Source organism: Battus philenor, unplaced genomic scaffold (assembly GCF_028537555.1).
Source record: "Battus philenor isolate CCGP_79_NKW_IND1 unplaced genomic scaffold, ilBatPhil1.0.hap1 SCAF_1, whole genome shotgun sequence".
Taxonomy (NCBI): domain Eukaryota; kingdom Metazoa; phylum Arthropoda; class Insecta; order Lepidoptera; family Papilionidae; genus Battus; species Battus philenor.
Window position 1 is genome coordinate 9,510,306 of NW_027181661.1, and position 13,627 is coordinate 9,523,932.

The window sequence follows — 13,627 nt, forward strand, 5'->3', positions numbered from 1 at the left end:
AACATCTGCAATCTTTCGTTCTCCAAAAATCTCTAGCTCTTGTCTGTCGACCTAAATAAGCTTTTCGAAACCTTTTTAAGACCTATATGTAAACTATAACGACCTGATTTTGACTCACTTGAACGCTAAAAAAGATTATTCACTACACACACTCTCTTAGCGTTGTGCAGCTACAATTTATTCACTTTAGTCGCTCTTGCGTAAGACTACAAATAAGTGAAATTCAGTTTTTTCTCTGTAATCGCAAAGCATATGATTTTATGTCGATTTTGCGTGGAATTTTCTCCCTCTTTGTAAAATCACAACCTTGACTGGTTCTTAGAGATGAGGCGAATTACCCTTACTAGTCTTATCTTTCTTCTTTATGTTTTCGTTAGGACACATCTCACATGTACTTTTTTATTTTATGATAAACGAATATTTTATGGTTAACTTTTCCGGCTTAAAAATTACGATTGATTTCTGTTTTTGTTGCAATTGATGCTTCTAAAAACCAATTTAATTAGCAACAACGCAAAATAAGTCAAATTTTATTTACTTATTGAAATTTCTATAAAAATTTAAAATTGGGGCTCAATTTGTAGCCGTAACAGAGCATTTGACTCAACATGAATTTAATGTAATTTTATGAAAGAATATTCTTTCTCGAATGCTGTTAATAGGTTTTTAATATTTTCATTTACGCTTGCACTTTTTAAAATTTTTTTTCATGCTCTACATATGAATAAATTTTTAGATTTATATTTATCACGTTATTCATTTATTTAAAGCACTTAATTGTGTGTGATTTAATTATTAGCCGAAGAATATGTCATTCTAATAATGGACGACTTTTTTATACTTCTTAGTCTTATGCTCTTTGTAAAACATGATTATGTGGGTCATTGCACGCCATTTTTGATACGTTGTATGTCAAATGAATAGCTCTTTATCCTTAACATTGTTACGTGTAATTATTTATTATGACATTCATAGTTACATTGTTATACAATTGAAAATAGAAGATTTTACCTTTCATTATAAGTAAACGGGAAAAATACTAAGATATCACCTGAATTTTCTTTCCGAGAAATCTACTTTTTAACATAAAACGTCGACTGCGTGATATTTATGAAATTACGTAAGTTACCATGCGTCTTTGGCTATTCACTTAGTTAAATTTCGGACAAAACAATCTGTACTTCTTACATTTTTAGAGAAAAATAATGTCTAACTACAATCATATAATTTTTAATATAACCTCAAAAACGGAGAAACCAACAATGCCTAAACAATAGTTAAAAGACTTGTAATCATAAATTTACAAACACTCACCTGTAAGGCTGTAAATAAAGGAAAGTACACGTCAGGTTCGTATTTAGATGTGCTGCCAGGCGCTGGAGGCACAAGTTGACGTCCCATGAGTGCAGCAACAAAGTATGTATAAAGTGCCAGAGTTACAACCTGTAAGTGTAAAGGAATAGCTATTAATACCCACATATTAACTAAAAGTAAATAGATATGTTTAAGCTTAGACCGATGACATGGTTAAGGTCGCGAGATGTCGATGTATGCGGGCAAGATTGGCCATTATGACGATCTTTGAGGGAGGCCTATGCATCTATAGGCTGACATAATGATGAAACTTAGACAGTTCCTGTTACATCAAATACATATCCTACAATCATCATAGTATTTAACGATTTGTTCATAACTGCCATAGAGTAAAGTTGGTGTTTCAGACGAATTGTATTATGTATAATCTAAAAATTAAAATAGGCCAGAGCTTATGACAAATTATGGATACCTTTGAAGATGACTAACGCAAACATACTTTGTATTTCAAAACCCTTGATAGACTGATAATTTATTTTATGTTGTTATTAACACTTTTGTACACCATAGACAATGAATAGAGAAAAAAAAAGATACAATGCATAAAGAGATACTAGAAGCGGTCTACACCAGACAATCTATGGATGGATATGAGAGACATAATGTATAGCCAATCAACATCTCTCTGTCTTCTCACCTAGCAATTTAAAGTTTATGCGTACGACGCAATAGTATCTGAATTATCGATTTATTTATAGATGCGCAACACAACTCCAATAAACGTTACGTAATTGATTATAATTGCTTATTGTAAATATCATTTAATATCATGATCATCATCCGGTAATGACTTATGGATAGACGTGTTCGTTTACGATGGGCCTTATACGTAGACTTAAGGTCATCCAGAGTGTAATAAGAAATGAAGAGATTCATCGAAGAACTTCACCGGCATAGCTCAAATAATTGCTCGGCTAAAATGTGAATGTGCGGAACACATCGTTCGTGCAACTTGCGGCCGTTGCTGCTGAAAGTGGCGACCACGAGCCGGTAGACGCGACGTAGTTATGCCCTCCACTAAATAAACCAAGAACATAGTCAAAGACCTGAGAAGAAGCTGAATGCGGGCACCGTAAGACCGGCCATCCCGGCGATCTTTAGAGGAACCTTTGTAGCGTCTTTTTACATATATGATGATGATTATGAAGAACTTATTACTGTATATTTGTACTGTATATATAGAAGTTTAAACTTTTTCCTAAAAAAAAACTGCGATAGATCGTCTTGACCATTCTGTCCTTTATTGATGTTCAGAAAATGTCACTCAAAGTATCTTGAAGATACTGAAAATTTAAGGTTTGTCGAGGCTAAATAATCAATGCATTAACACTTCTAGTTTGGGAACCTGTCAATATTTGCTAAGTTACTATACATGACATCACACTTAAATCACAAATCGGATAATAGTCTCCCAATACTGTCATACGCGCTACATCTTAGGGAGGTAGCCTGGATTTGTCATTAGCCTATTAGTATTAAACCTTTTTAGCTATGTTCTTTCTCTCACGTTCCTTTCGTACGTGTGGGTTAGGTTTATTTGCCAATAAACAATATTTTAAAAGAATTGTTCGGATTCATTACGTTACAATGAAGAGTACAAATTAATATGTAATTTATTGGGTTAGTTGTTTGGTTAATGACACCTATTTTTCTTTTGGTGCTTTTGTTTTACGAGTCTTATTATAAAAAAAAATAATATATTTTATTACATTTTCCCATTTTAGTGAACAATAAACAATAAACAAAATAAGGAAAACCTTATTAATTTAAATTTCTTTTTCAGTGAAGCCATATTTTTGATGGTTCAAAACTATACGAAAGAAGGTTATATTAACCACGGATAGCACAACCCCCTTTATAATCGTTTCCTCATTACTGAAGGAGGTATCTATCTTGAACCGCCTTCACGCAAATGATGAGACTCTTTCCACGCCGTCGTATCCTCCTCTACATTCTTTAGTACAAATAATACAGTTATTGACTTGATTAACCTAGCGAGTAGGTGATGGTCCACGCGGTCTTTTATCACCCGCTTTCATTACCACAAATAGCTGATCCGGTTGTCTGCGGACGATGTCGATAAAAAAACTTAACACTCATTGGTAACATATCAAATTTCAAAAGTTTACTGCACGACAAAGTGATGAGAAATGTTTGTCAGATTCCCGACATTCTGCTCAAAGCAATCTTTTTCATTTCCTTACGTCTCCGAGTTTCTTTATCGCAGCTTCCCTGATCGCTGATCATTGAGCCCAGGTAAACAAACTCTCAAACACTAGTGTTATGAGCGAGTTTGTGTACCTCGTGAAAACTTAGGAAAAGACCTAGGTAAAGTGCGAGAACTACAGTCCATTCAAATAAGGTAATATCACTTCGCTCAACCCTGCAAACACTACCCGTTTAGAAGACTCAAACAGCATGGCGTCATCAGTTATGCCATTGGTGATTTTCACTCCAACGATCGTGATGCCGTATACATTAAAAAAGAAGAGAGGTAGAATGCAACTCTAGCGTACTACTTTCTTGAGTGATTTTATTGCAACTTTAGACTTTAAAACACGAAAAAGATATGCTGCCAAGAAATTACACGCGATATCACTACTTTATATTTCTTAGTTACAAGATTTTTAGCGGTTGTGCTGTTGAAAATGTATTTCAAACAATCAGAGAAGTCCAATGCTCACTGTTAGGTCTCAAATATGTTCGCATTTGTTACGATAAAAGATTTTGTTATATTGTTTAGTTCATTTTCAGGATCTAGGTTTTATGTATAAATCATCTTGCCAATCACCATGTAGTGAAGACGCCAGAGTCCTTTTATTAATTAGGTTTTTATGTTTTTACGTTCGATACAACCTAATCAAATCGATGATCATGTTAGAAAAATAGTTTTATTTCTAGCTTTCTCGACTATACACATGTTATGTTAGCTGGGCTTTATTCGCTACTTCAGATCGAAGAGCGTACATTGCGTCTAAACTATACGTTATACACAGTTGAACCACTATGGGCGTGTGTGCACAGATCACGAGAACAACTGATCTGATTTCAATGCGGTTTTCCTTAATAGACATTTTCAATGAAGGTTGCCACACGATCTCGTTGCAATTCTTAAGGAAATCATTATAATGTGCAATGCCATAATCACTATCATAATATCGCCTGTCAAATATTAAGATATACATGTTTTAACTAAAAATTATTTTAAACAGGTAAACATCAAGCAATTTTATCTATTAAGAGAATTATAGATGAATACATTAGTTACTTTTTGCTATAATACTTGTGGCCCATCAAAATGCTGTAGGTAAAACTAAAGTTTAAAATTCGGTGTCGGTTCATAATCTAAAGGATTAGAGGTAAAAGGATAAACCGACATCGAATTCCAAAAACTATAAGAGAATACATCAGAAGACTATTTAAAAGCTGACGATGTCAAACCAGTCTCTGTTTGAGTTTTTTTTTTAAATATTTGCTTATATATTGCGCCTTACTTGTTCATATATTTACAGTCGTACGAGACCCATAGTGTTTATATATATTAGGCACACAAGTATCAGACAAACCGGTCCGATTATGATGAACTTGACAGCCGCTCAATCGCACAGACAATAAAATACAAGAACATAGTTGTACACGTGAATACAATGTGGAGAATTAATGTTTATAGTTAGGAACGTTCGCGGTCGATTAGTAACGGATTTGAGAATCATGAACACGAGAAAAATATTATTTCCACGTACCATTGGACACACCATAGGCAGTGGTATTGATAAATACGGATGAGAAAACACTGTTTCTCCATTTCATAAAACACTGCATAACACAGCTGTTTATTCTTTTAAGGTGAAAGAGACAATCGTTATTATGACTTACACATCCAACAGAATATCATTACTGTTAACGAATTTAAACAATTTCTAATATATACATTATTTTAATGTATTCCTGAAAATCGTTAAAAAATTATATTGCGGACTTTTCTAAATACAGTACAACAAATCAATTTGTGCAAGCAGTTGTGTAATCGAAAGACAATACGAACATGGGTTACATTTAGTAAATAATTATACTTTTCCATCTATTTTCTAACTACTGTTTAAAGCTGAAGATACACAATTATCAAACAATTAAATCGTAACTATTTACTTTAAAAATGTTTTTATTGTACGTTAAGGCTGCTAGAACTGAGCACTTGAGTCAGTAATCACTATTGTACTATGTAATCAGTATCCTTGACTGTTTCTACGAAGTTTATAAAAAACCTGGCCTGTAATTATTTTAAGATATTTTGCTTCACCTGTAATGATGTACTTTAAATAACGTAATGTTCATGTACAATAAAACTGTCTTGACCATATCATACATAAAGGGGTAACAAATATCTCTCAAATCATTGTTTGACTTTCCTTTTCTAATTTTTGACTTGCCATAACTCTTTTGGAATCTCTGTAATTCATTATCTAAGAAGGTACTGAGCAATAGTTTTAATAAACTTAATGTTAAATTCTTTGTAGAACGAACGTAATCAACATAGCCCAGATTAGGCCACGTAGCGTGCTGAACAGATGGCTGCTGCGACTTTCACGTTCTGGAGAGAGGACAACAGACCGGCAAACACAAAATAAAACGTTCAACTCTAAGATGGAAAAGCGACCTTGTTGAAGTCGTCGGAAGAGCCTGGTTGCAGGCCGTATCCGACATATCCGATTGGGAGTCTGTATGGTTGGCTATGTCCAACAGTGGGAGGGAGTCTTACGGCTAAAATGATGATGGTGATTGCTTTAAATCATTGTTATGAGTAAAAAGCTGTTACTAACCTGAGTATAGACGAGAGGCACACACACCGTGTCGTATCCGATAAGCGCTCCCAATCGTCTACGTATGTCGGATAGTTCTACTAGCAATGTTTGAACGATGTGATCGCTTGTGATCAGACCTTCTTTGCGCGCCCTATTAATTATATTAGTCGCCCATACTAAGGGCATCCAATACTTAGACATCGGACTTTTGCCGTCCATCTTTTCGAAAACTTTTCTCTCACTTTCTAGCATTAGACCTGTACAAAGAAGATAATGGTTAAGATACACGCTTTACATTCATATCATTCGGGCTATTGTTGTGCTGCACACTTACCAGAATCCACCACATGTTGCCAGGTGGGAAATCTACGTTTTACTCGGAGTGACACCCTTTGCAATGTGATAACGTAGGCTAAAATCGCATATCTGACAATGTTTCTTCTCATTAGCCTACCGGTCTCGTCCTATGAATGAATGTTATTATTTTACATAATCACTTCACAAAATTAAAAAGGCACATACTAAACGTTTTTATTACATTTCGCCGGAGCCACATATTCAAACATATTGATAATGTTTTAGTTGCATAGTTTTCAGCTTACATAGTTTCGCGTGTGCACATTTTAACAACAATTAAAAAATATCGTATATATTATATTAAGAACGGAAACGAGAGTGCTTCTATTTTAGCAACAAGTCTTTGTTTCACATAAAATATTCCATACTAAAGCATTGCCAGTGTTTATCCGCATAGAATTTTAACAATAAATAATTTTCTGCCAAATCACTTGAAATGTTGTGCAATCTTATCCTTTATTGTCACAGTGTATATTTATCATATGCACATAGCTTCATTTGAATGTACCGGGGTTTATTTTTATGAAAATCTAACTTGTGCGACTTTTCCTTATATAAACCTTCATGACCATGTGTTTGGATTGACTATTCTTTATTTTCGACATAATAAGTACGTATTAAATTATTTCAGAACAACAAAATTCTTTGTAAAGTAAACAGACATATTTTTTAGGAAATTAATTATATTTATTCATCCAAAGTATCTTTTAAATATTAACAAAAATTGTATTTCACATCTACTTTATGGAATAATATACGGGTGTAACCTTGTTTTAGCAGAATGTATATTCCACACCTGTTTCAATATCATTCAAGTCCAATATGTTCAATATATTACAAAATATAATAGATTATTTTTTTAAATAACAACCTTTTATCACACGATCATAACACCGTCATTTACACTGCGTACCTGTTGCTTTTCATCATCGCAATCTTTTTTTAATTTTGAAAACAAACGATGAAACAAATTAAAAAATACTGGTTGGTTAATAATAAAAAAAGATATTTATTTAATATCCTATTCGATTAAATCGTTTGTGCGCTTTAATAAATGTTTGAGAATAATTTAATTTAGCAGAGTGTACAGAAGATCTATTAATGAACCATGCGAGTAGTAGTTATAATAAACTTCGCTACTACTAAACTACCGAAGGTTATATTATATTTATTAATTTGCTCTACTGAAATAAAGAATTTAGGTAATTATTAATTTGCTGAACTTTCCCAGTACACGAGCAGTGGTAACCTAGCGATAGAAGACTGAGACTTCCGTTGGTAGGTCGCGGATTCGATTTCTATAATATAATTCACAATTTATGTATTAATTATATAAGATTACCACTTCTCGCAAACAAATTTCCAGAGGATGGGCAGCAACGTCCTCTGCGTACCATAATACCACTGCTTACGCCAACCCGCTTGCCAAGCTTGTTTTATATTCGATTATGTTATATAATACTTATGGTATGGAGATATCTTTGGGTGAGGTCTGTGCCTTGCTATGAGACTGAAATAACGATGTCCAGTAAAATGTGATTGAAAAGACTATGGTTGTAAATATCTTCCAAATATTTGTCAGTTAAAGGTAGACGCATCTTTTCAATGCTTCTCTATGCTTTTTTATAATTTGTACATTAACACGTTAGTAAATTTAAATTCATATTTATTTGAGTAATTGACTCAATCTATTTTTTTTTACTTTTTACTGACATATGGATTTTAATTCGTAGTAAAATTTTTCCAGAGGTTTGAAATCGATTTTATGAACTAACTGCTGATTTTCCTTTAACACGAAATAACAAGAGAAATCGCTTTTTAAACTTATAAAAAAATCCTTGCTGTTTTCTTCAGGGCCACTTTTCTTGTAATGTCATTTATAAATATTATATATACATACATAGACGTCGTCGACGTCCTGATTGGTGTTCTAATAGATTTAAAAGTACAACTGAATGAACGTTAAAGATGCAATCGTAATTTGATTTGGTTGATAGAGAATATCGCTAATGAATATTGATCAATGGGTTGCCGGACTTAAAATGTACTCTATTGAAATATACAATGTAATAATAACAATAAATTTTATTAGATGGCTTTTTTTCACTTGTAATGTTTCCTGAAATTCATTACAGTAAAAGAAATGGTGACACGATGTGAGTTGAGCTCCCACTAGGAAGAACGATGACGCGATAAAAGTAGCATGAAGTCCCTGAATACGAGCGGCACACGATCGGTCATCGTGGCGATCTTTGGACCTGCCTCGCAGTGAGCGAAAGAAATCTAAAGTTATATTTCTTGTAATAATTACAACCGCTTCAATAAAATAAAAAAAAAACTTCGATACATGCAACAAATATTGCGTGTTTATTGTGGCATTTTAACGAGACATGGAAAAATTTAAATAAGGTATAATTTTATCACGTAAGTTCAAAAATTATTAAGTTCTATAAGATACTTTTCCGAGAATTGGTTTTACACCAAGTATATTTAAATAAAATCGATATCTTCTCTTACTATTACGAAATTTCTTACGTTTCCTTTTCTAGGAATCTGTTTCTCCACTAAAATAAACGCTAGATAAAAGCTAGTAATACTCCATTAGTGATAAAAAAACAATAATTATCCATCATGAATCATCGGTTTGTATGTAGTCTGGAGTCCGAAAAAGGTAGAGTTAATAAATAGATGTTATTTATTATAGGACGTGAGAAAGCTCTGTATATCATTCACACTCTTTTTGTGACTACCTTTTACTAACAATATTTAAAATATAAGTAACCTTTATGTAGACAAAGCAAAATTAATTATAATACGTAATATAATACTTTAGAATATAAGCTTAATTTCAAATGACAATTTTACTGTCATTTATTAGCTGAAAAGTTCAAAGACGAAACGTTTTCGCGAGCAAGAACTTGACGATTTAAAAGGACTAAGTTTTAATTGCTATTAAATGCTCATATCATAAGATCGTGTGTGTACAATCAATCAGTAAAAAAAGAGAAATGATAAATAAATTCACAATATATTTACTAGAAAAAAATAAATAGCATATAGTGTATAAATAACAATTATAGATTATTATAATTAACGTTGAATAAGTCTTTTGACTTACTAAAATAAAAATCAAATTCCTTAGTGAAAATACACTTTAATATATGTTTACGCTATTTCGCTCAATCAATAATAAGGTGATTCCATTTTCATTGTAATGCTTTTTGGTACAAGACATTTTTTTGTTTGATTACAACGCAATACGCCTTTTTTGGATTGAATTTAAATATTTGAAAGCTAGACAGTTTAGTTTATTCTGTGGCTTAAATGGAAAAAGAAAAATATTGTTTTTACAATTTCCTCATATTTTTCCATTTTGTATTTCGATAAGAACCTTCCTCGTGTCATAGGGAAAAAATATAAAAAAATACTATTTGAATTGGCCGAGTGGCAAACGAGTTTTTTCGCTTAGCAACACATTTGGCAATTTTTTTGGCTTATTTATACGAAGATAGTTAAGCTGTGTATTTGGGCTTTTTTTTTTAACAGCATTAGGAATGTAGTAATAAATGACAAAATCAATGAAACATTTAATTATTTATTAGATATATAGGGTGAAATTAAATGCTGAATGATAAAATATATACGCATGAGAAATCTATTAATACTTTATTAAACCTAATAAAATAATACTGACCCGTTTTCTTTTTACATCAATTTTAAAATAAGAAAACAGACAAATTTTATGATCAGAGTTATGCGTTCACTCAATATTTTAAATATTTGATGATTTTTTTTCGGCTACCTCTAAGAATATTAAAATACATTTGTTCTTGTCAATATTGTGTTTCCGTTTGTAAAAATCAACGAGTTGTATCTTCGTAAAGTTAAACCGGTGTTAGACTTTCGTTTTTATAAATAACAAGGCAGTTTAAGTCTATGACGCATCAGATGTTTCGTAATAACGCCACGTTCCATTTATTTCGCGTATAAATGCGACGTAACTATGGAAATAAATGACGGTAAGAACTGGCCACTAATCGATATGGCAATCGACTACCTACGGGTAATTCTGCGTATTGTTATACTTCACGTTATCGAACTATGAAATGCAAACTAATTGATCGGGAGCGCATGTCTTCATCATTAGCTTTATCATTTTAGCTGTAATATTCTACTGCCGGATAGATGCTTCTCCAAGAGAACGCAGATTCTAAACAAAAAAAATTGGCGTATCTGAATAAAATTTAATGTACCTTATCACCATAGTTGTAAATTAACATTTACCAACTAGACATTAAAGTATATTTTTTTATAAGTTTTTTTCGAATATTATCATCATTACAAAACTTTAACGTTTTACGCTTACTAAACTTATCATTCTTTCTTATTTATTTCTTTACCTATTTAAAACCTAGCAAAACTTAATTTTCATTCATTCGGAAATTTCGAGTAATTCGTGAGTCGGGTACGTATACGAATAGTCTTAGAACAGTTCAGATGCATCAGCGAATATTCATCGTTAAGAAAAATGAAAACTCGCTCAAAATAGGTAACAAACAACACCATTTGTCACGTACATGTTTACATTTGTTCTATGTAACTAAAGTCAAACAATGTTTATGATTGAAACCGTCATACACCGCACAGTGATTGTAAATAAAGCGAGTGAAACTTAATAAATAATAAAACCGCTGGGACGGGCATTGCGTTGAGTGTAGCATGATTACGTTCGAGTCGGCGGATGTTTACCTCCGCGCTACTCATTGTTTCTTTTTCTGGCGTGAAAAGAGAAGACAAAAGGCTGATATTTATCAATTTAACCTCACCTTCACAGAGGCTTATGATTTTGTCCCGTCGACGTCGTTTGAATAAGGTAAATTTATCAGATGTATAGATCGCAAATACATCAAAAGATTAATCATTTCTAATATGACACGCCTAATTGAAGATATTACAATATTTGTGCTTGAGTATTATTAAATGTTTGAAATATAAATTTTTAGTACCGACACTTTCTAAGTTTCAAGTAAATCCTTAGTTCTGCCAAGGAATTTTAATTACTAAATTAAAAAAACTTTAGTAAAACAAGATACATAGACTAAAAATTACGGAGAAAGTTTTTGCTTTTTGCGGAATATTTAAAAAAATATTTAGATTCGTTAGGTTTACATTCCTATGAAATAATGAAATATTAAATGCAACTAAATTTCTTTGCTTCTTTGCGGTCAAGGCGATGTTATACTGCAGAAAATTAAACTTAGTCACGAAATGTTTGATAACTAGGTAATATTAAAACATATATAATTACTATGGATTTTAAATATCTTTCTGTTGTAATCGTTTACTTATTTTGTTTTAAAATAAGTGACTTGTATACAATACTTTTGCATTGTATATATTAGACGTCTAAGACGTCCTATTTTATAAAATGTTTTAAAATCTCATCTAAAGTTAACACATAACATTTTTGGTATATGTTATCTTATTAGGTTGTTAAGTAATTTAGCCGTTAAATTTATTTTTATAGATGTATTAAAATATTATTTTTTAATAATGTCGACACCGTTCAACATTAATTGCCTAAAGATTAAAGACTTCATTTCTGTGATTGCATTTCAAACAAGCATATCCAAAGAGATAACATTCGAAAGATACCTCTCGATCAGCACTTAGATTCGTGAGTTGAAAAAAGTGTTAGGGCCTATTTAATTGGCACATTTTAAAAACTAGTCTGAACAGACGACAAAGCACGCAATGGAGATTGCCGCTGGGGTCTTAAGGTTTTAAAATGGAGACCACGGATCAAGCAAACGCAGCTTAGAACGCCCGCCTACAAGGCAGACAGACAACTTTGCAGAAAGCTTCCAACCAGTCTTAATAAAAATCTATGGTAGAGACAGTAGTTCTATGTCCAGGAGTGTATGTCCAATGGCTGAAATGGTTATTATGAAACTAAAATCAACTACGAAAATAACAAATAAAATTTCGCCTAAAATTTTTGCGTAACTTAGTTAATTAGAATAGTTTAAAAATAAACAGAAACCTTTAAAAGTAAACATTAACGAAAATTTCTCGAAAACCTTACAAAAACTTAGTGAAGTTTCCGTTGCTACTCCAAATGAAGGCTACAGGCACAAATATAACGACGAAATTAATTACAAAAATAAACCGCATAAACCTTCAAGGCTTCAATCTACATACATTTAATGATATACTTGTATTTTGTGCTATCAATATATGACTTTATTTATCCTGGGTGATTCGTTATAAGTGATAAGTGCCTGCGTGGTGGTGTAAATGGGTGAATTTATAATTCAAATGTATGGTACACACTATCTAATAATGAATGGTTTCAGAAATTATTATTATAATATAAATTAAAATACATAACGCAACGGCTTGAATGATAGTTATTACGATTCTATGCAGTCTTTGTACAGCCTGTTAAGTTATTAGTCTATCGCATTTCAATATGATTGGAAATACGTGTAAAAGATTTAAAGACTTTTTCTGATAAATGTTCAAAGCTGTTCAAAAACGGTTTTCGTATTTCATTATAGTGGATTTTCTCTACATAAAAATATTCAAAAATACAAAATGTACATTTCTCCTGGAAGATGTGCATCCTAATGCTCATTTTTTACTTTAATTCAACATCATCAAACATCTAGCTGCCCAAAATTGGAAAAATTGACCGCATGTCCTACGCGTTATATACGCTGTGGACTGAAAATGAGGAGGTTTAACTTATCCTTATAAACTATTCTTACTTTTTATGACATCATACCTTAAAAAAAGCCTTTAATACTAACTTGTCTAAATACAATGTTAATAATAATGACTGTGGCGCATAAAAGTGCATGTGACTACGTAAACATGTATTAATATCCTAAAGTGTTTATCTTCTATAACAATAACAAAAATATGAAACGCATGTATACATAGGTCGATTTTTAAAACAAAGTAGAAAACTTTTGAGATTAATATTTATGAAAAAGTTAATTATTCCATTAGATTTAGGTATATTTTATGCGTATAAGAAACAAACCATCCGTTATACCTTACCTTAAATGTTGACTATTGTAAAAAGTGAG

General features: G+C 32.0%; 2 protein-coding genes across 4 annotated transcripts in view; one reads left to right on the forward strand and one right to left on the reverse strand.

Annotated features, from left to right (window-relative positions):
* Positions 1-13,627, forward strand: part of LOC137918449 (uncharacterized) — a 179,984-nt gene that overhangs the window by 59,420 nt on the left and 106,937 nt on the right. The gene's annotated exons all lie outside the window — the stretch shown is intronic.
* Positions 1-13,627, reverse strand: part of Best2 (bestrophin 2) — a 34,811-nt gene that overhangs the window by 4,192 nt on the left and 16,992 nt on the right. For all 3 annotated transcript variants that reach the window (XM_068761146.1, XM_068761138.1, XM_068761155.1), the window contains 3 exons: positions 6,511-6,640; positions 6,195-6,433; positions 1,315-1,443 (listed from right to left, as the gene is read on the reverse strand). In XM_068761146.1, the coding sequence (XP_068617247.1) occupies positions 1,315-1,443; positions 6,195-6,433; positions 6,511-6,640 (498 nt within the window). The remainder of the gene's footprint in view (positions 1-1,314; positions 1,444-6,194; positions 6,434-6,510; positions 6,641-13,627) is intronic.